The 23,186-nt window shown below is 38.9% G+C and overlaps 1 protein-coding gene and 1 pseudogene across 4 annotated transcripts in view; one reads left to right on the top strand and one right to left on the bottom strand.

Moving 5' to 3' along the window:
• Window positions 1–23,186, top strand: part of Tti1 (TELO2 interacting protein 1) — a 71,598-nt gene that overhangs the window by 743 nt on the left and 47,669 nt on the right. For 3 of the 4 annotated variants that reach the window (XM_087188974.1, XM_021246923.2, XM_087188975.1), the window contains exons 2-3: window positions 75–138; window positions 20,521–22,860. In XM_087188974.1, coding sequence (XP_087045100.1) covers window positions 20,562–22,860 — 2,299 coding nt within the window. In that variant the 5' untranslated portion in view covers window positions 75–138; window positions 20,521–20,561. The remainder of the gene's footprint in view (window positions 1–74; window positions 139–20,520; window positions 22,861–23,186) is intronic. The other variant, XM_004867790.4, reaches the window with a different exon arrangement.
• LOC101699329 (large ribosomal subunit protein uL6 pseudogene) lies at window positions 8,567–11,415 on the bottom strand (annotated as a pseudogene).

The following is a 23,186-nucleotide window of genomic DNA, read 5'->3' as shown; positions in this document are numbered from 1 at the left end:
GTTGTGGGCCTGCCCCAGCTTTGGAGGCATTCTTGATGCCCGTGTTGGTTGTTTTTTGTTTTGTTTTGTTTTAGGTTTTGGTAACAAAGGTCAAACTCAGGACCTTGAGCTTTCCAGGAAGGCTGCGGCACCACTGAGGTAAATCCCTGGCCCTCCTGATGCCTGTTTTTGCTTTTACTGCAATGTCATTCTTTGCTTAGGTACTTTTACCCTTCATCCAGACTAGAATCATCATAACCATAGCTAACATAGTGAGAGTGCTATGTGCTAAATACTTTCCACATAATACCACACTTAATCCTCATAACAAAGGTTATAAAGTAGCTATTATATTCTTTCTGTTTAACAAATGAGGAAACTGAGGCTCAGAGAGGTTAAGTGACCTACCCAAGATCACATAACTGAGATTTGAGGAAAAGATCTCATCCAAGCCATCCCTTTTACTCTAGCACTTGATTCATAGTTGATTGAGTAAATTAAAAGAGGCAAATAGCCTAAAATTCCAGTCAATATCTAGTCATGATTGTAAGCTAGGGTTTTTGAGTACACACCTAGACCATCTTTCAGTGTTAAGTAACATTATCATATACTTGCACATTTATGCCAAGTCATGTGTACTCAGCACATTACATACATTTTGTTTTATTTCGTTTTTTTGAGACAAGGTCTTGCTATGTAGTTCACACTGGCCTTGAACTCACTAAGTAGCCCAGGCTGGCCTCAAACTGGGCAATCCTCTCATCTCAACCTCCTGAGAGTGCTGGGATTACATGCGTGTGCCCAGCTACGCTTCTATTTCATTCTTACCACAGTGCTATGGATGGGTGTTATTATCACTATTTGAAGATGAAAAAATATGAAACATGGATGAATAACTTATCCATAGTTACTCCTGACCCATTGGTTAATTCATTCATTTAGCAAATAATTTTTGAACACCTTTATCTGAAGCACTATTCTAGGCAAACAGACCAAATATCTGTGTCCTCGGAAGCTTATGGGGGGTTGGGTTAGAAAACATGCAAGAATAAAATGAATCAGAAAGTGGTAAGTGCCTTGAATAAAAATCAGTGCATTATTTGTGGGCAGATAGGAATCTGACATTTTTGCTAGTCAGAGAAAGCCTCATTGATGAGATGACATTTGATCAAAATCCTGTAAGAAATCAGAACAAATCACAAGCTATCCTAGGCAGAGGGGAAACTAAGTTTAGACCATTATTGGCATTTTAGAGGAACAGAAAAAAAGAATAGTAAGATTGGAGTGACTTGAAATGAGCTCAGAGTAGTGGGGCACCACATCACATGGGCACTTGGAGGCAATAATATGGACTTGGATGTTACTCTAAATGAAATGTGGGTTCATTGGACAGTTTGGAGCAAAAGAGGATTCTGGCTGTTAAGTAGAAAATAGACATGGTACAAGGGTAGCAGGAAGACCAATTTATCAGCTGTTGTAATAACCCAGGTAAAAGGATGACTCAGACCAAGGTTGTATCAGAGGAGGTGGTAAAAAGAGGACAGATTCTGTGAAAATTTTAGAGAAAGAACAAGATTTGCTGATAGGTTGAGTGTGAAAGAAAGACGAGAGTTTAGAAGGCCCCAAGGGTATTAGCCTAAGCAGTTTGAATGTAAGAATGGAGTTGTGATTTGCTGAATTACAGAAAGAGCAGGATTGGAGTTTGGATTTGGATGTGTCCAGTTGGAAATGCCTGTCCAAGTACAGTCATCATTGAGTATCATTGGTTCTAGGACACACAGGCACACACACACACACACACCCCACAGATATCAAACTCCCACTGATGCACAAGACTTGTATATAAAATGACATAGGATTTGCACATATCCTACACACATCTTCTTATACCCTTTAAATCATCTCTAGGTTATTTAAAACCCCTAATTCAATGTAAATAGTTGTTGTATGTATTGTTTAGGAACAGTGGCAAGGAAAATGTCTATGTTCAGTAGAGTTACCAGGGTTTTCTCCCAAGTGTTTTTTTCTGTGGCTGTTTGACTTTGTGGGTGTGAGACCCACAGATAACAGAGGGCCAGCTGTATAGACAGATGATTCAGGCAATTGGATTTGTCAGTCTGGAGTTCAAGGGAGAGATCTGGTCTAGAGATAGAGGGGGTCATAACCAGAAATAATTACAAATAACTCAGTCTAGAATATGCCACCATCTAGAGGTCTGAAAGATGGAAGTGTTAAGATTATGTGCCTTTTATTCTTAAGCTTTTTAATATTAATTACACTAGTTGATTTTCAGATGTTGAGTCAGCCTTGCATCCTTGGAATAACCTCACTTCATTATGGTATATAATTCTTTTTGCGTACTTCTGAGTTATATTTCCAGATATTTTGTTTAGGATTTTTGTATGTATCTTCATGAGGAAAATTCATCTGTATTTTGTCTAATTTTTATATTGTCTTTGCTTTTGGTATCAGGGTAGTACTAGTTTCATAAAATGGATTGGAAAGTGTTTTTTCCTTTTCTTTTTTGTAGAGAAAATTGTGCAGAATTGGTTGTTAATTCTTTTTTAAATGTTTGGTGTAATTTGCCAGTGAAACCATATGGGCCTAAAGATTCCTTTTCTCTTTCTATCCTACTCTCATTGAGTTTTAAATGACATTCATTTTCCTTAAGAGTTATAAGGCTAGGGCCGGGTATTTAGCTCAGTGGTTCTGGCACCTGCCTCACAAGCGCAAGGTCCCGAGTTTGATCCCCGGTACCAAACAAAAGAGAGTTATAAGGCTATTCAAATAATCTTTCATGTTGAGTAAGTTGTGGTAGTTTGTGTTTTAAGCATTTTGTGTGTGTATTATGGGTTGGATGTGGTTTAAATGTCCCCCAAGACTTCATGTGTTGAAATTCAGTACCCATTGTGAAGTATTAGGAGGGTAGACACTTAATCCAACTGTGACGTATAGAGTGAGGCCTTTAGGAATGATCTAGAATTAAAAGTCATTAGAGTGGAGCTGCCATGAATGAAGTGATTTTATAAGATGAGCACGCGACTAGACATGAAGTGCCCTGTGCCACCTGGGGAACTCTGCCAGCAGGAAAGTTGTCACCTGATATAGCCTCTAGACCTTGCACCTCCAGAGCTATAGGCAAAGCAAACCTCTTTGTGGTCTGCCAGCCGTATTTCCTTATAGTAATGAAAAACAGACTAAATTTATATAGTATTCTTTTTTTTTTTTTTTTTTTGGTACCGGGGATCGAACTCAGGACCTTGCGCTCGTGAGGCAAGCAGCAGAACCACTGAGCTAAATCCCTGGCCCTATATAGCATTCTTTTTCGTGAGAATTTCTATTTTGTTTTTCTCCAGTGTTATTGATCAAATCCTGGGCCTTGTGCATGCTAGGCAACCACTCTGCTAATAAACTATATCCTCAGACCTTTTTGTTTGTTTGTTTTGAGACAGGGTCTTGCTAATTTGCCCAGGCTGGCCTTGAACTTTCAGTCTTCCTGCCTCAGTCTTCCAAGTAGGTAGTGTTACAGGCATGCATTAGCAAGCAGAGTCCATATCATCCTTGGGGGAAGGGGAGCTACTGAAGAGTGAACCCAGAGCCTTCACACTGAGCTATATCCCCAGCCCATTGTTTAGTTTTTATTTTGAGACGGTCTTGATAAGGTGCTACATTGGCCTGGCTGGGCTGAAATTTACTATTCTACTGCCTCGGCCACCTAGAGTGCTGGGCTAGGATTACAGGCATACACCACCATGCCCAGCTCCACATTGTGATTTTGATATCTGCAAGGTTTGTAGTGCTACGCCATTTTATTACTGGTAGTGGTAATTTATGATATTCCTTTCTCCTGCTCTTTCTCACTCATCTCTCCATCAGTCTTGCTGGAAGTTTGTCTATTTTATTGAGGTTTTTAAAAAAACAATGTTTTGTTTCACTGATTTTATTTTCTAATTTCATTACTTTTTGATCTGATCTGTATTATTTTTGTTCTGCTTGCTTTAGGTTTATTTTGCTTTTTCTAGGTTTGTGGGAGGTAGAAGTTGGCATTTTTTATTTGAGACCCTCCCCTTTTTTCTAATAGATGACTCAGTACTGTAAATTTACCTCTCAGCTTAGCTGTGCTACAGCCATGTATTGTAGTCAGTGGTTTAAGGGAATAGATTTAATACAGAACACATAATTTATAGGATTATTTTATGATATTCACCCCAAAAGTCAAATATAGAGGAGTGCAAGAGATCTGTCCACACACTAGACACCCAAAGAATCCAGCCAAGGGCCTGGATCCCACAGCAATGTTCCACATGAGTCCAGCCGAGGGCCTAGAGCCCACGCCAATGTCTCATGCAAGTCCGTATCAAGGATCTGCACTGGGAAGGCCCAAAGGCCAGTGGTGGAAGCTAGAAAGCCTGCACTGGCAGGGTGAAGGATTTATGCCACAAGGCTGATGGATCTGCACTGGAGCCAGAAGTGATGCTCAAGGCAAAGACCATCGCTCCCCCAAAGAGAATAGCAGCCATCCCTGCCAACAGCGAGAACCCGAGCTCCTCTGACGACAGAGAACGGCCATGGCTGTTTGTATCAGGAAAATGAACAGCATACAATCTTCCCCTCCAGTTCTCCTTTTATGCCATTGGTGACAATCCTCAGGTGGGTCTTCCACACTCAGAACCACACTGACTGAGTTCAGCTGGGCATCCCACTCAAATTGACCATTAGTTAATCCACCACACCATGGATTTTGATAAAATGTTATACAATATTTACATTTTCCTTCATTTCTATGGGTATTTGGTTCCTTTAAGGCCTCTTATTTGTTCAGTGGATTAGTTAGAAATGTGTTGTTTAGGCCGGGGATTTAGCTCAGTGGTTCCGGCGCCTAACTCACAAGTGCAAGGTCCCGAGTTCGATCTTCGGTACAAAAAAGAAATGTGTTGTTTAGTTATCAGATATTTGAGGATTCTCCTGTTATCTCTGTGTTAGTGATTTCAAGCTAAATTCCATTGTTATAGGACATACTGTGTACAATTTTAATTCTTCTAAATTTGTTGAAGTTTGTTTTATAGCCCAAGATATGTTAGGTCTTAATATATGTTCTGTGGGTACTTTTAGAAGAATGTATATTCTGCTGTTTGGGGTGGAATGTTTTATAATTGCCATAGATCTTGTTGGTTGATGGTGGTGTTGAGTTCTTTAATATCCTTGCTGATTTTTTTCTAGTTATTTTATCAATTATTGAGAGAATGTTAAAGTCATACTTGTGGATTTGTCTACTTTCAGTTTTTTCCACTTTTGTCTCACATATTTTTTCAGCTGTTTTATGCATATACTTTTAGGATTGCTGTATCTTCTTATTAGATTTATCTTTTAATTATTATAAAATGTCTATCTTTGGTACCTTTCTTTGCTCAGAAATCTATGTCTGATATTGATACAGCTACTATTGTTTTCCTCTGATTAATGTTGTCATGAAAATATCTTTTTTCATCTTTTACCTTCAGCCTACTTATATTGTTAAGTCGGGTGAATTTTTTGTAGACAGTCTATAGTTAAATCATGTTTTTAAATCCACTCTGACAATCTCTTGTTTTTTAATTGGTGTTTTAGACCTTTTACATTGAATATAATTATTGATATAGTAAAGTTTATGTCTGCCATTTTAGTTTTTTTCTGCTTTTTTTTTTCACAGCCTTTCTGTGGGTTACTTGAATATCATTTAGCATTTCATTTGGTTTACTTACAATGTTTTTTAGTATATCTCTTTGTAATTTTTTGTGCTTCCTCTAGATCATTGGTGGCAAACCTATGGCACACATGCTCTAAAAGATTCACCATATATTATCTTATATGTGCATGCCTTATCTTTCTCAGTTCTAATGAAGTATAGTATCTCTTTACCTTCCCCCATTTATAATTGTCTTTAAAATCTCATTAATGTATATTTAGAACCACATCAGTGTTACAATTTTTGCTTCAACTGTCAAATGCAATATATAAATCTCAAGAGGATAAGGGCCGGGGATTTAGCTCAGTGGTTTCGCCGCCTGCTGCGCAAGCGCAAGGACCCGAGTTCGATCCCCGGTACCAAAAAAAAAAAAGAAAAAAAGAGGATAAGGAAAACCTTTTGTATTTACCAATATTTTTGCTTCCTTGTCCTTCCTCCTTGATATTCGGAAGTGCGTGTGTGTGTGTGTGTGTGTGTGTGTGTCTTTCTCTCTAATCGTTTCCTTTCTGTTTAGAGAAATTTCTTTAACCATTCTTTTACAGTTAAGTCTACTGGTAACAAATTCTCTTTTTTTTTTTCCTTCACCTGAAGATGTCTTGGTTTCCTTTTTATTCTTGATGAACATTTTTGCTGGGTATAGGATTCTGCGTTGACAGTTCATTTTCTTTTCACCACTTGATAATTACTGTGCAACTTCCTTCTGGCCTATATGGTTTCTGATGAAAAATCTACTGTCATATAAATTGGTTTTTCCCCCTGTAGGCATTTTTCTCTGGTAGCTTTCAAGATTTTTTGTCATTAGTTTCCAGAAATTTAATGATGTGCCGTGTGATTTCTTTTGAGTTTATATTATTTCAGATTCACTCAACTTTTTGAGTATATAGATTTCTCTTGTCAAATTTGGCAGGCTTTTAGCAATTATTTCCTTGAGTATTTGTTCAGCCTTGCCTTCTTTCTCTTCTCCTTCTGACACTCTTAGATCTTTTGTGAGAATCCCACAGGTCCTGAGGTTCTGGTTGTTTTGCTGTTGTTCCTCCCAGTCTGTTTTCACTCTGATGTTCAGATTGAGTCATTTCTATTGTTTTAGCTTACACCTCACAAGTGGTTTCCTCTCTCCCCTTCATTCTGCTATGGAAGCCATCCACTGAGCTTTTTGCTACTGAATTTATTGGTTCCAAATCCCTTAAATTTTTTTTTTGTGTGTGAGGCTTTCTATTCTTTCATTTGTTTGAAGCATGCTTATAATTGCGCATGAAAACATTTTAATCATAGCTACTCTAATATTTTTATCAGATAATTCTAATATCTTTGTCATCTCAGTGTTGACATGTCTTGAAATTGTGTTTTTCATTCAGCTTGAGTGTTTTCTGGTTCTTAGTCTGATGAGTGATGTTTGTACTGAAACCTGGACATTTCTGTATTGTATTCTGAGACTCTGGATCATAGTTAAGTCTTCTGTTTTGCCTGGCTTTCTCTAACACCACTCCTAGTATCAGAGAAAGGGGGCCTGTTTCATTACTGCCAAGTAAAGGTTGAAGCCCAGGTTCCTCACTCAGTCTCCATCAACACCCAGAAGGAGGGCTCCCCATTACTGTGGGTTAGAAGTGGGTGTTCCAGCTTCCCACTTGGTCTCCACTTACACGGCAGTACAGTGATCGCCTTACGATTGGGAAATGGTGAAGGCCTCGCCTGACACCAACCCAGAAAGAGGGAAAAGAGTCCTTCACAGTGACAAATGAGAGTGGCAGTTCAGGCTCCTCCTGTGGTCCCCACTGACAGTACATTGTAGGAACGTGTATGTGTGTGTGTGTGTGTGTGTGTGTGTGTGTGTGTGTGTGTGTGTAGGTGAAAGTGCAGGGGAGATGGAATTCCATCTTTCCACTTAGCCTCAGGCACAAACCCTGTCAGGAGTATTGGGGATACCTCATTACAACCTCAGGAGAGTGAAAGTCTAGGCTCCCCAATCAGCCTTTGCTAATGTGAGTGGGGCCACAGTTTTTTCTCTGGTGTTTGACTAGAATAAAACAGTATTGTCCTAGGTTTATTGTCTTGCCAGGCCGCCGTTTCCTAGAGAGAGAACAAATTTTTGCTGGGCCTTTTTGTGTCTGCACTCTGTTGCTTCCATGTTGCCAACTTCTTTGGCTCCAAGAATTGGATCTATGAGGCAGAAAGAAAACCCAGGGAATTCAGTACCATGTCATTCCTCAGGTGATGAGAAACCTTTCTACTTTCTTGTCTTCACCTGTTTTATATCTAATGTCTAGGGTTTTGAGTTATACTTAATGGAAGAATAGGAAATCTGTTTCTATTCCATCTCACCGGAAGCAAAAGTTCTCTATTTTTGTCTGTGTATGTATGTATTTATATATAAATAATCATAATTTTTATTAATCTAAATATTAACTACAAAATAAATGGAAGAAACATAAATATATACACACATCAGTCACCTGGAGTAGTTATCCTAATTTCCAGTGCCAGGGGATAAAGGGAAGAAAAGGAACTGACGATTGGTACTTAGCATATATTTTCTGCAGTCTTCTCTAATTTAGGAACTTTTTTGTAGAATATACTGCCTACCAAACTTCCTGTCCAGTGAAGGGGATGAGTACATAATATTAGTGTATTACAAGGCACATTTTAAAGTATTCTCTAGAGGACAGTTGTAAACAAAGAGTGAACCTTGTGACTTCTGGCACTTTACATTCTAATGTGTGTACTTAGTGTCCTGTAGTCATTGCCCCATTGCAAGGTTAGTGTGGTTAACTTTTTTTAAAAAAATAATTTATTGCATCATTAAAATATCACAAATTGGTCTTACAATCCAGAATCTTGTTTCTGAAGCCGGATAACTCTTATATCTCATTCATCAGCCTGCTGAACTGTTACTTTTACAGAAACGTAGAAACCATCCAAAAATTTCTGATATTCTTGTTCATTATGGATTGCTGAATTTGAAACAAGTTCAATATCATTTTCTTCAAGGATTAATTCATCTCTCTGGGCTTGAGATACTAAATAGACAACATTTGTCCAACCAAACCCTGTGCGTGTATTTTTCACCCAAGAAATTTTGGATTTCAGCAAGAGACCCATGCTCCTGAATAATGATGTTGATGAGGAAGTGAACGTACACAGACCTCATCTTGTAATGGAAGCCCAGTATAATACCCTTGGTCGTGTTCTTTAAGTGATTACAGATAGTGTGCATGGTGGCCAGTTCCTTTTTGTTTCCCCACCATTGTCAACTTGGAGCCTTTTTTCTTTTCAAGAATACTGAGTTTTACTCTTATGTGCTGAAGTCTCTTCACTGGGTTTCTCTGGGTCCCTGGGTCACAATGACTGTGAGTCCCTGCGAGAATGGTTTTTATTCTCACAATAGATGTGGCAAAGAGCTGGTTAACTCTTAATCTCCCTTCCTTTTTCAAGAGCTTAGCACAGTGTGTGGAACATAGAATATGCTAAGGAAACATTCTTCAGAGAATACTGAAGGTTTAATGTTTATCCAGCCTGTTTTACTTATTTATTAAACATGAGTGAGTGGGAAGTGCTTGGCAAAGCTACCAGATACAGAAAAACAGCAAGTGGCAACACTAAAAGAGTACACCATGTGATTGGGGAGAGAGGCAAATAAATTCATTGTTTTAACCAAAGACAGCAGTCTTCAGCATGCTCTGAATGCTGCTGCCAGATGGAGTATTGAATAAGTACTTCTCGATGTACGTAGAATATACCTGTTGCAGGATTCCTATACCTGACTGGTCATAAGACTGACCTTGTGAACTTTTAAAATCATAGATTTCCAAACATACCTGCCCCACCTCAAAATAGATTCTGATTCATTAGCTCTTGTTTGGAACCCAGGAATCTGAACTTAAATTGTTCCCGTTGATTCTGATAAACAGCCAGGTCAGGAAGCTCTGGTATAGTGGAAAAAGTACATGCAACCTTTAGAGTGAGTCAGGTTTGAGATGAATCTCATGTCTGACACTTGTTCACCATGTGGGCATCACTTAACCTGTGAGCCTTGGGCTATTCAGCTTATGGGTGAAGAATTTATGTACATGAAACACTGTCATGTGATGGATATTTTGAACAATAACAACAACAACAAAAACCTCTCTCAATAATTTGTATTGGCAGTTGTGAATTCCCATCTATGGAGTCAATACCCAGTCTTCTTTTCCATAGGCTGATCATTCAGACTTGAAAGTTTTGCACATCATCTTATTTATCAGATTTATTTTTTGATGAAGAAGCTAAAATTTATGGAAATTACACAGCCAGATACTGTAAAACTCAGAACTAGAACCAGGTCATAAAATTCTTTTTCTCACGCTTACTCCGTCTCTACCTTGGAAACCTAAAAGTGGGGCAGGGTACAGCCAAAATCTAGAACTGTGATTGCCCTCAAAAATGGATATAATAAGATCCTCCCTTAATGGATAAACTACCTATAAGAATACTCACCCCAAGAGAAGATAAATATGGTAGTTTTTACCCAGAATCCATTTCAGGCATAGCTGATATCAAAATTCTACCAATGAGAGAACCAGATCTTAGAATACAGCTATTAATTCAATTAAGCATTTATTAAATACCTGCTCTATGCTGGAACTAAAAAACAAGCCAGTCAAAGATCTCTGCCTCCTAGAGCCTATATTCCCTTGAAGAGAGAGAAAATAAACAACAGGTAGATAAGCTGTTTTGACAGGTGGTGCTAAGGAAATTTTAAAAGGCAGAAAAGGAGATAGGTGATAACTCCTCCAGGGTAGGGAGGAGTGAAGGTGGAATGGAGTTTCTAATAAGGATGATCAGGGAAGGCCTCACTCAGAAGTGATTTGTTTGAGCAAATCCCTGAAAGAGGGAGGGGAGCAAACCATGAGGATATGTGTGAGAACAGTGAGTGCAGAACCCACGAGCACAGGATCTATCAGAATATCACCCAGGGTGAGGCCTGGCTCATGTGCCAGGATGCCATATTTGTCTTTTCTTGGCCTGTATTAGGTGCTATGCTCTTCTCCCCTCTGGTCTGTGCTCTGGTGGCTTTTTTTTTTTTTGGTACCAGGGATCGAACTTGGGACCTTGGTGCTTGTAAGGCAGGTGGTGGAACCACTGAGCTAAATCCCCTGCCCCATTTTTTTTCTTTTTCTTTTTTTTTGATGGCCTTTTACCTTGAGCAGCCTTCCCACACAGCCCCAGACGTATAGTCCTCCCACCTCAATACAAATCCTTCCTACCTAGCTACCAAGTGTTTCTCTGTCAGTATTCATTCTATACTTCTCTCCCAGTTTTCAATTCTTGCTTTATAATACAGTGAATATCTTATGAGCCACCATTTTGTCCTCTAAGTGTCTTTAAAATATAACACCTTATCCTGGACAGTGTTTCTTTTATCTTCATCACCTGTACAACATGGCCTAGGAATTTTAAATAGCTCATTTCTGTGACAAGACACAAAGAGGTAGAAAGTAGGGGGAAGGACTTGGGAAGGAAATGAGTTTATTCATATTCTCCAATTGCATATCTTTCCTGCCACCTCTGCAGTGGCTGCATCTCAGGACCACAGTGGGGGTCCACTAAACTAGGGTTTAGATGGCCACTAACTGAAGAACAATTTATTCATACTTATGTTTATTCACTTAACTTTCTTCACTTACTGTCTCTTGATCATTTTCTCTACTCAACCAGAGACTGATTTTGTTCTGCATGCCTCATCCCAGAACACTTTCCCCTGTCGCTATTAGTTTTATAAACATTAAATTTTGTAGGAATACCACTTTAGTCAGGGTTGCACTATTTATAGGAATAGAATCTAGGGCTCCTAAGGTTCTAAATCTCTAAACAGTTCCTTCTGTAATTGACATATTGTCACACAAGTGTGATTTCATGGTCATCCCATAAAGCTATATGATTGCCTTTAATAGTTATATCAAAGTAGCAGTGTGTTATATTGTCTTGCTTAATTTATGTATTTCTAAACCTTAATACATTCTTTAGATCTCTGATTATGATAAATCTGCATCTACAATATATAGCATTCCATGGAGAGAATATACCATAGTTTATCCATTCTACTGTAAATGGGCATTTGGATAGTTTCTGACTTAGGGTGATTGTAGATGGTGTATTCCAGATGTATTCTTTTGAAAAGCATGTAAGCTTCTGTTGGATACATGTCAGAGAATGGAATGGCTAGATAATAGGGCATGCATATGTTCACCTTTAGAATGATAGATCCTGCCAGACTTCCAGTCTAATTGTACCAATTTATACTCCCAGCAGCATAAAGTGAGAGTTCTAGTGGCTTCATATCCTGGCCAACACCTAACTTCCTTTCCTTGGTTTTTGGTTTTTGGTTTGTTTTGGGGGTTTTGTTTGTTGGTTGGTTTAAACAAGGTCTCACTGTGGAGTTCAGGCTGGCCTTGAACTCTCCGTGTAGCCCAGGCTGGGCTCAAACGTGGCAATCCTCCTTTCTCAACCTTTCAAGTGCTGAGATTACAGGCATGAGCCACCACACCTGCCTTTTTTTTTTTTTAATTAGCTCTTTTGGTGGATGTATAATGGTATTTCATTGTAGTTTTTAATTGCATTTTTCTGACTAATTATGTTGAATATTCCTTCATTGTTGATTGACATTTAGATAACCTTTGTTGTGATCTGTACAAGTCTTTTTTTCATGTTTCTGTTGGATTGTCGTTTTCTTAATAGTTTTTTTAAATTATTTAATATATTTTATTTATATATTTGATATGAGTGTTTTATCAGATAAATAGCAAATATTTTCCTTCACATTATGTGTTGCGGTTTCACTCTCTTAATAGTGTATATTGATGAACAGTTCTTACTCTTAATGGTGTTTAGTTTATCCTTTTGGTTTTATGTATCTGTTTAAGGTATCTTTGCCTACTCCAAGCACACAAAAATAGTCTTCTTTGTTGTCTTTGGAAAGCTTTGTTGTTTTACGTATCACATTTAAAACTAGTGTCAGATGAAATCTAAGTAGATGGAAGATACATGCACATATATGCACACATATATACATACCTACATACAGTGCTTCCCTGTTACCTACAATTTTGTTTTCTATGATCGACCATCTTCCAAAAATACTAGTATTTTACCTGACTCTCTCAAGAAAAAGATTAAAGTCATGTAACTCTTATTATAATATGTGATAGTTTTTCTATTTTATTGTTAATCTCTTACTGCCAATTTGATAATTAAACTTAATCATATATATAAAAAAAGATTATATATATATTTCGGTACAATCCATGGTTTTAGCAATATATTCAGGGGTCTTGGAGCATATTCCACTGTGAATAAGGGGATACTACTGTGTACTTTTTATTATTATTATTATTATTTTTGTACCGGGGATCAAACTTGGGTCCTTGCGTTTGTGAGGCAGCTGGCAGAACCACTGAGCTAAATCCCTGGCCCTACTGTGTAATTTTTAATATGGACAGACAGGTAACATGACACCCCTAATTGAAAAGACCATTCTTTCCCCCAACCCATTTTATTGTCACTTTTGTCAGGTGTGTATATCTAGATCCGGATTCTTTATGTGTGATTCTATTTCTGAACTTTATTCTTTTCCATTGATCTGTTTTTATTTATTATAATTACATTAATTATTGTACCTTTACAGTAAATCTTGAAATCAGATACTGTAAGTTTTTCACTTTCATTCCTTTTGTTCAGAATTTTCTTTGCTCTTCTAGGTCCTTTAGATTCCCATAAAATTTTTAGAATCATCATGGGGTTTTTTTTTGTTTTTTTGTTGTTTTACAAAAATCTTGTCAGAACTTTGATTGGGATTATGTTGACTACCAGTGATTCTAGTTCATGCATGATTTTTGTACTCCACAGGATATTTGGCAATGGCTGGAGACATTTTTGATTGTCACAACTGAGGGAGTGCTAAGAGCACATACTGGATAGATGGATAGCCAAGATCTAAAGGCCAGAGATGCTCCTGTGTACTCTAAAATGCACAGTACAGCTCTCCACCAACAAATTATTACCCAGTCCAAAAACATCAGTAGTGCTACTGTTGAGAAACTCTGAATTAATGTTTTTGGGGGTTTTGTGTGTGTGTGTGCATATACCGGCTCAATTAATGTAATCACTGTTCTACTTGGGCTTCTGTGTACTATCTTATTGTTTGTTTTCTGTTTGGCTCATAAGTTTTTCTTTTTTCCTCATTTTTCCCTTTTGGATTAATCAAAAATATTCCATTTTTACTGCCCTGTGAACTTACTAGATAGATATTCCTGTATAATTATTTTAGAGATTGTCCAACAGATTTCAACAGCTTGGCATCTTACAGTCTAATACAAATTATTTTAACACTTCCTGATGCTATCACACTCTTAGAACACTTAACTCTTTCCCCCTCCCTACTTTTGTGCATTTTTATTGCCTTTTGTTTTAGTTTTATATATACTTACACTATATGGGACATAATTATTGTTTTATACAGTTAATATTTTTATATTGACCTGTTCCATTTTCTTCATTCCTGCCAGTATGTCCATGCATCTAGGTTCATTTTTCTCATTTTATTTTTTCCTTTAGTGTAGCCCTGATAGCGGTGAATTCCTCCATTTTTTTTTCTTAAAACATCTTTACCTTCTTTTTTGCAGTACTGGGGATGGAACCCAGGGCCTCACACACTGCTAGGCAAGTATTGTACCACTGAACTACACCCTCAGCCATACTTTAATTTTTGAAAGATGTTCTTGTAGGGTATAAAACTCAAGATTGTTATTTTCTTCTGGTACCTTAAAGATACCTCAGAGCTTGTCATTAGTTGGTTCCATGAAGTGTGGTGAGTGCCAAAAATGATGCGTACCAAACAAATTGTTTTGGCTGGAAAGGGTACCAAGTCACAAGGCAATTGACACTGACAAGTTCTAGCTTATGTGTGGAGTCCCAAACAAATGATGAGTACCAGGACAAAATTTTCACATCAAAGTGTGTTGAGTACCAACTTATGACTATATTCTTATGACTTGTGGATTTTGTCATTTCTCTTGAGAAGTCATTTGCCAGTCTTGTTCCACTGGTTTTAAGATTTTTCTCTTTATCTGGTTTTTAGCAGAATAACTAAAATATATCTGTGTGTGTGTTTTTTTAATTGGGAAACTTAAGTTATGCTGAGTTTCTTGAATCTGTGGGTTGCTGTCTTTCATTTATTTTGGACTTTTTATTATTGCTTCTGCATTATGCTCTATTTTCTGGGGCTTATTTCAAATGAGGCCTGTCTGTGTAGTCCACATGTCTTTTATCATCTGTATTTACCATTCTTCCTTTTTCGTTTGTTTGAATTTGGGTATTTTTTATTGATATGTCTTCCAAATCATTAATCTTGTTTTTTGCTAAGTCCCTTACAGTAGATACTGTATTTCTCAGTTCTAGGATATACATTTGGTGTTTGTTTTTCTCATAGATTCTGACCACTTTTATGGGTGAAATTGCTTATCCTTTCACTTACTTTGTCCTTTTTTTTTTCTTTTGGTGTGTCTACTCAAAAAAGGAAAGATTTTCCAATTTATTTTAAAGAAAGGCTTATGAATACAGACATGATCATGCATACCTCTGGCCCTAGCATTCTGGGATGCTGAGGCAAGAGGATCAAGTTCAGGCCCAGCCTGGACAACTTAGCAAGACTCTGTCTCAAAAATTAAAAAGGGATGGTCATGTAGCTAGCTCAGTGCAAAGACCCTGAGTTCAATCCCCAGCACTACAAAAAGAAAAGCTTTTTGAAGAATAATAATTGTATATAGAGGACATTTTGTAAAAAATGTCACAAAACAGAGTCACAATTTATGCCACCAAAAAGTTTTTGATTGAACATATTTAAAAGTAAAAATCTACCTAGAAATAAAAGAAACTATAATCTTGGGATTCAATAACTGTGTAATCAACTTTTAAGTGTAACTAAATGAGTTCAGTTTAACTCATGTTAAACAGAACACCTTGAATTCTTGAAATTCTCTAGTTTAACTGTAATATCCTCAAATCACCTGTTAAAATGAAGACAGAATGCATAACATCTCAGGGTAGAAGTTACTTTAAAAGAAAAATAATTTTCCTCTGTTTTTTGACAATATTAATCTCATTTATTTTTGAAGACTTGACTGTTAACTCTAATATTTGATTGTCTGTGGGTCTGCTTTTATTATCCTTTATTTTTCCTTCTGATTATCATGTGGTTTTTTGTTTTCTGGTACTGGGGATCAAACTCAGGACCTTGCACTTGCAAGGCAGGTACGGTGCCACTGAGCTAAATCCCCAGCCCTTCATTTATGAGGTTTTGACTCTTTTCATGTTCAAAACCTTATTATTATGTACAAGGTATTATATAAAAATATCGTAGTGGTTCTATATGTTATCTTAACACCAGAGAGATAACCTTTGCTTATACCTTACACCTTGCTTCTGCTAGGTTAACAGATTGGGAAGCTGATTGCTTCATTTTCATCAGGGATTGCTCTGGTTCACTGCTGTCAGTCCTAGGAAGGCTCACACCTATACTGGTTCATCCTTGTTAGACTGTAATCCTCCAATGCTTTCACTTAAGAGCCTCATGGGCTTTTTATTTACCTGGAATTGAAAGACTGGAGAGTCAATTCTGCCCTTCCAAGGTATTCAGCTCAGTTCTTGAGCCTACGATTTCACATAGCTCCAAAATTTACTAAACGTCTTGAGGAAGCATCAACCACATTTTAAGTCCCTCAGAACTCCAGTTTTGTCACTTCAGCTTTGCAGAACACCAAATATATACTGATATCTCTGTCCCAAACTACAGCCTTCTCCAGAAGTTTTGTATTTTGAGACCCACCAACTACATTTTTGTCTGTCCAGTCCCTTGTGACCATTGTGGTTTCTCTTTCCCCATTGACGGCCATTCCCTGATCAGGAGCCCATGTCCAGAATCAGCAAATGTACCAAGGGGGAGGGGTGTACACCTATTGACTGTTGACTCACTCTGGATATTCTCCCCCCTCCCCCAGACTATTGGTCCAGCTAGCCCATGTTGCTTCCATAAGTATTAGATGCTTTCAGTAAAGTTTTTTTGTAAATTATTTGGCTTTTTCTGGTCATCAGAGTGTTGACCTGCTTCAAGTAGGATATAGTAATATCCTACTTGAAAGCAGAATCTGTACAGATGTTCTTGAGTTCTTATCAGGTGCCAGGTGTTCTTCATGCTTCTGGGTGTAGGATTGCCCCTACACTCAAAGAGTTCTAAGACACACAATACATACTAATAATATATGTAATATACTAATAATATACTGTAATAGATTTGTGCACCATGGTAAGAGAAAGGAAACAGATGTGAACTAGCATCATTTGTTTAGAAAGTTTCAAGTTTTATAATTTTATATGGTTGCAGTTTAGAGTTCAGTGGTAAAACTAGAACAGTAGGGTTAGCAAGAGATGGGCATAGGCCAAAGGTAAAGGGCCCTGTAAGCATTGGTAAAAAGGTGTTTGTGCTTTACATGGGGTGTGGAGAGCAGTTGTAGAATTTTAAACATAGAGAATAATGACTAGACTTTGTTTTAGAAAGATTACTTAGGTTTCAATGTGAAATGTGAATTCTAGAAGGGCAGACATATAAGACAAGGGGCCAGAGAGAAAACTGTTGCAGTTGACCCAACATGGAATACATGATTATCATTATCAGTGGATTTAAAAGGTGTTGAAGGAGAATTGATGAAATATAGGAAATGGTAGGATTAAAGGGACGTGAAAGAAGACAAAAGTTCTAAGGTTTCTATTTTAAGTAAGGACCATAAATCACAAAGGAAATACAGTAGAAAAAGCAGATGAGTTCAGTTGTGGAATGCTGTGTTCCTATTTCAGTTAACAGTTTTTGTTGTATAGTCTGAGGGCTTAGTTTGTGATCTACCACTCAGGGGTCCCAAATTATCATTATGAAATTCCTAAGGTGAATAAGAAATGCAGACCCCAGGCCATTGCCTTCACCCCAGCCTTAACAAGAAACCTGACTTTGTGTATTTTATGTATTGGGCTTCCACTTAAACATTTTATATAAAGAAAGTTTTCGAGGCTAAAAGAAAAAAATTATCATTGTTGCCCTTTTCATTCATCTTCCCATCTTAGATCTCTGTTTGAACAGATTCCTTTCTCAAGTATCTTCCTCTGGTAGGTTATATGGGTGATGCCTCCTCTAAATCTTTGCATGTTGTTCTTCCACCTTGAAGGAGAACATCTTAGCTGGATATAAGGTTTGGGGGCCGTAATCCTGTATTTACAGTCAGTAGGTGCTGTTCCACTGTCTTTTAGCATCTATTGTTGGAAATGAGTGCAAAGCTGATCTCTTTTTCTTTCATAAGTTGCTTCTTCTTAAAAGTATATATGATTTTTCTTTTCATCTTTAGAGTTTAGGAATTTTATCAGAATGTGACTAGATACGTATCTTCTGACTTTCAATATCCAGATAACTCTTCTGGCAGCTAAGGGAAATGTTTCAGGTATTTGTTTTCTTTAGCCTTCCATGTGTTGTTCCTTTTTCTCCTTCCAAATTCCCAGTTATTCACATGTTGTTTTCCTGCCTCTGTCTTCCAAGCACAGTTTCCATCTCTGTATTCCTCCTCAGAGTTTTAAGATGGCTCTGCTGGGTCTCAGTAATTAACTATCATTTTTGTTTGGTTTTTTTTTGCTACCAGGGATTGAACTTGGGACCTTCCACTTGGAAGGCAGGCGGCGGAACCACTGAGCTAAATCCCTGGCCCATTAGCCATCTTTTTTTGTTGTTATTTCATCATCTAAACTTTCTTTGGTGTGGAAAATTGTGTTTTGGTTTGGTTTGGTTTGGTTTCAAGACATGGTCTCACTATGTAGTTCAGCTAGGCCTTGAACTCACTAGGTAGCCCAGGCTGGCTGGCCTCAAGGCCACAGCAATACTCCTGCCTCAGCCTCCCAAGTGCTGGGGTTACGGGTGTGTGTTACCACGCCGGACCTGAAAATCGTGTTTTTAGTTCTAGGAAATATCTTTGTCCTGTAATTGAACTTCTTTAATTGGTCTTCTTATTTTCATTCAAATTCTTGTCTCCTTTTTTAGAAGTCCTATTAATCTTAAGATTTACCACCTCAAGGAATTCTGAAATGGTTTTCCTCCCTCTGACTTCAGGATCCCATTAAGCAGTTACCTTCCATTCCTACTCTTTAATCCAACCACCAGTCCCTCAGGCAGGGGATGGCAAGCAGCCCCTGGGACCAGTGTGTGAGCTGGTCATTAGTCCTGGGCCAGGCTTTGTGGCATCTGTGGCAGGCATTTTCCTAGCCCAGTGAGGCTAGGAATGAGTATTTTCCCTCCCCTGGCTTCTTGGAACCACAGAGACCAGGAGATTTCTCCCCAAGAAACCTCATGGAGGCCAGCAGTGCCCTTCCTCACCAGCTCCTTTGGAGCTCAATAGGCTGGATTCACTCAAGGATGTCAGAGTCCTAATTGTACCGTGGAGCCCTCCCTTGACCAAAGCGGGAAATGCAGCACCAGCTCTCTGGACTGATCAGGTCTTGGCTCACACCCACCAGACACCACTGGCCTAGAAGTCATAGCCACTGGGATCAGGAGTGCTTGTTGAATCGTGAGTAGAGGCAGTCAGATTGCTTCATTGTCATCGTCTTTTTAGAAACTCCCAGCAAGCTGAGAAAAAAAAGAGAACATGATCACCAAACTAGTTGATGTCAAAGTCTCCATCCAATGCCAGCATTTTACAGTTGTACACATTTATGGTCTCTAGCTTCAGCTCAATCCTCAGTAACCTTGGGCCATACTTTTATGTCTTCCCAGCATGCCCTGGTTCCCCAAAGGGAATATTTGAGACTTTTATTTCTCTCTTCAAGCCTTGTGTTTATACTCCATCGTGTTCACCCCATCATGACTGAATTTCTCACAGAGAAAAGACTCAAGTATTAGGTTGTTCATCTTCCTTACTTACCTATAAACCCATCTCCTTCACCTACTTGCCTCCATCTTTGTATCCTGATGTATCCTCTTCTCCCATGAATTCTGTGATAGTGTGTTTTTCCATTTCTCTAAATGCTTGCTTTCAGTCTTTCCCAGCTGTGATCCTTCCTCCATCCTTCTGACTACCAGGGCATCTTTTCAGTGCATAAAATTGATTGTATCCTCCTCCTCCATAGCTTAAAATATCTCAATGACAGTAACAGGCAAAAAGATCTCTAGTGATACAAGTCAGAATTCTGGAGGGAATGGGAATTGAGTACAGTAGGGCTTGAAGAAGCCTTCTCAGGTGCTAGAAATATTCTCTGTCTTGCTTTGTGTAGCATACATGGATCTAGTCATACATAAAAATTCACTGAGCTGTACATTAAGACTACATTTTACACAATGTATACCTCAGTTTTAAAAGATGAAATTTTCAGTGGCTTTTTCTTACTACCACAGGTTCCAGATTCCTTAGAATAGCCCATAGATTCCCGTTCATTCCTCCCCCAAATTAAGGTGCAAGCATTTTCTTGTGAAACCCATCCTGGCTCTCCCAGGGATACAGCTCTTCCATACTCACTTAGGACCTCTAAGCTTAGGCTTGTCCTAATCATTAGGAGGCCATTTTGTAACTACATTCACTTCCCTCCCTAGACTGGAGGTCCTAAAGAATAGGAACCATCTCTTTAGTCTCTTTACTCTCCAAGTCATTGGGCCGTGGGTGGTACATGGCCCCCATGAATATCTGTTGAATCAGTGAATGCAAGTTCACTTTGTGTTGCTTTGAGCTTGACCATCTTTACTGAAAAATTTCTTCCTTCAGCCTGCAGGATGTTTCCTCAGTGAGAGGAAGGCTATTGCACAATGGCAGTGTTTGATACTCCTCAAGAGGCTTTTGGCATCCTACGTCCAGTCTGTGTTCAGCTCACAAAGACCCAGACAGTGGAGAATGTGGAACATCTGCAGGCACAATTACAAGCTGTGAGTGACACTGCCCTTCAGGAACTTCAGCAGTACATCCTCTTCCCCTTACGATTTACCTTGAAGACCCCAGGTCCCAAACGAGAGCGCTTGGTCCAGAGTGTGGTGGAATGCCTCACATTTGTCCTCTCTTCAACATGTGTGAAAGAGCAAGAGCTTCTTCAGGAACTCTTTTCAGAGCTTTCTACATGTTTGTATTCTCCCAACTCCCAGAAACCTGCTGCTGTGTCAGAGGAATTGAAATTGGCTGTAATCCAGGGACTTAACACCTTAATGCACTCAGCTTATGGTGACATCATTCTGGCCTTTTACAAGCCCTCCATTCTGCCTCGTTTAGGATTTGCTGTATCTTTACTGTTAGGCTTGGCAGAACAGGAGAAGTCAAAGCAAATTAAAATTGCTGCCTTAAAATGTTTACAGGTTCTGCTCTTTCAGTGCGATTGTCAGGACCATCCTAGGTCTTTGGATGAGCTTGAGCAACAGCATCTGGGGGATTTGTTTGCTTCTTTTTTACCTGGAATCTCAACTGCACTGACCAGGGTTATCACAGGAGACTTTAAACAAGGTCACAGCATTGTGGTATGTTCCCTAAAGATCTTTCACAAGACAGTGGGCTTTGTTATGGCTGATGAACAGCTCAGAAGACTCTCAAAGGCCCAAGCAGAGCCTGTAGTTGAGCATAGAATTGCAGAGCTAATGGTTCATAGAGAAGGAGATTGGGTAAAAAATACTAGTGACAAGTTGGTGATCCTTATTAAAAAGATAATTGAGTGTGTTTCAGTTCACCCACACTGGAAGGTAAGGCTAGAGCTGGTAGACCTTGTGGAGGCCCTTCTTTTGAAGTGCAGTCAGTCACTGGTCGATTCTGCTGGTCCCCTCCTGAAGGCTTTAGTGGGCCTCATAAATGATGAGAGTTCTGAAGTCCAAGCCCAGTGCAATAATGTTCTGAGACAATTTGCAGATCAAAAAGTAGTGGTGGGCAACAGAGCCTTTACAGACATCTTGTCAGAAAGCCTGCATTCCCTTACCACATCTCTTCCCCGCCTAATGAACTCCCAAGATGATCAGGGCAAATTCTCTACTCTCTCCTTGCTACTTGGTTATCTGAAACTCTTGGGCCCCAAAATAAACTTTGTCCTCAACTCTGTAGCCCATCTCCAGCGACTTTCCAAAGCACTCATCCAAGTTCTAGAACTAGATGTTGCTGATGTAAAAATTGTTGAAGAGCGGAGTTGGAACTCTGATGACCTGAGTGCTTCTCCAAAGACCCCCACTACATGGCAAGGAAACCAAGTCCAGAGAAGATATTTCCGCTTCTTCACAGATGAGAGAGTTTTTCTGCTTTTGCGACAAGTTTGTAGGCTTCTTGGTTATTATGGGAACCTTTATTTGCTTGTGGATCACTTTATGGAACTGTACCATGAGTCTGTGGTTTACCGGAAGCAAGCCACCATGATCCTTAATGAACTGGTTACAGGGGCTGCTGGATTGGAAGTAGAGGATCTTCAAGAAAAGCATACTAAAACAAGCCCAGAGGAACTGAGAGAGATTGTGACATCTTTACTTGAACTATACACTAGCCAAGAAAACTGGTATTTGGTTACCTGTATTGAAACTGAGGAGGGAGAGGAGCTAATGATGAAACAGTCAGACCTCCAGGCCATCACGTCTGGTGTGCACACCTGCCAAATTATATCTTTTCCAGCCTTCTCAAAGCCAAGTCCCACTATTTGCTCCATGAACAGCAACATCTGGCAAATATGCATCCAGTTGGAAGGGATTAGCCAGTTTGCATATGCACTAGGAAAAGACTTTCATTTGCTCTTGATGTCAGCCCTCTATCCAGTACTAGAGAAGGCTGGAGACCAAACCCTGCTTATTAGTCAGGTGGCTACCTGCACCATGGTAGATATTTGTGTTGCTTGTAACTATGACTCCTTGCAGGACCTAATCAATGAAAATTCAGACTATTTAGTGAATGGCATCTCCTTAAATCTCCGCCATCTGTCTCTGCACCCTCATACCGCAAAGGTTTTGGAAGTCATGCTTCGGAACTCAGATGCTACCCTGCTTCCTTTGGTGGCAGATGTGGTTCAAGATGTCTTGGCCACCCTGGACCAATTTTACGATAAGAGAACTGCTTCCTTTGTCAGCATTCTGCATGCCCTGCTGGTAGCATTAGGTACATTAATGTTGATTTGGGGGATAGTACTTAATATCCTAGTTTGCCTAGTCTTGTTTTTTCTTTAGCATTGTGATTATGCTGTGGAGAATATTTGAAATGTTTTCTCTCCAGTCCCACGTTATGGTATGGTTCCATTGTTTATTTTTTTATAATTTTTTCAATAATCTACCATTTATTGAGCACTTGCTCTGTGCCAGGGATATAAACCTTGTTGGTTAAATATCAACATTGATTTTATTTTACAAATAAGAAAAACTAAGGCCCAGTGAGATCCTGCTTAGCCAGAGTCATACAATAAGGGATAAAGTCAGGATTTATGACAA

The sequence above is a fragment of the Heterocephalus glaber genome, unplaced genomic scaffold (assembly GCF_053883595.1).
Source record: "Heterocephalus glaber isolate CG9 unplaced genomic scaffold, H.glaber_assembly_v1.0 deba00001532, whole genome shotgun sequence".
NCBI classification, from domain to species: domain Eukaryota; kingdom Metazoa; phylum Chordata; class Mammalia; order Rodentia; family Bathyergidae; genus Heterocephalus; species Heterocephalus glaber.
Note: the sequence above shows the minus strand (reverse complement) of the source record. Positions and strands in the feature narration are given on the sequence as shown.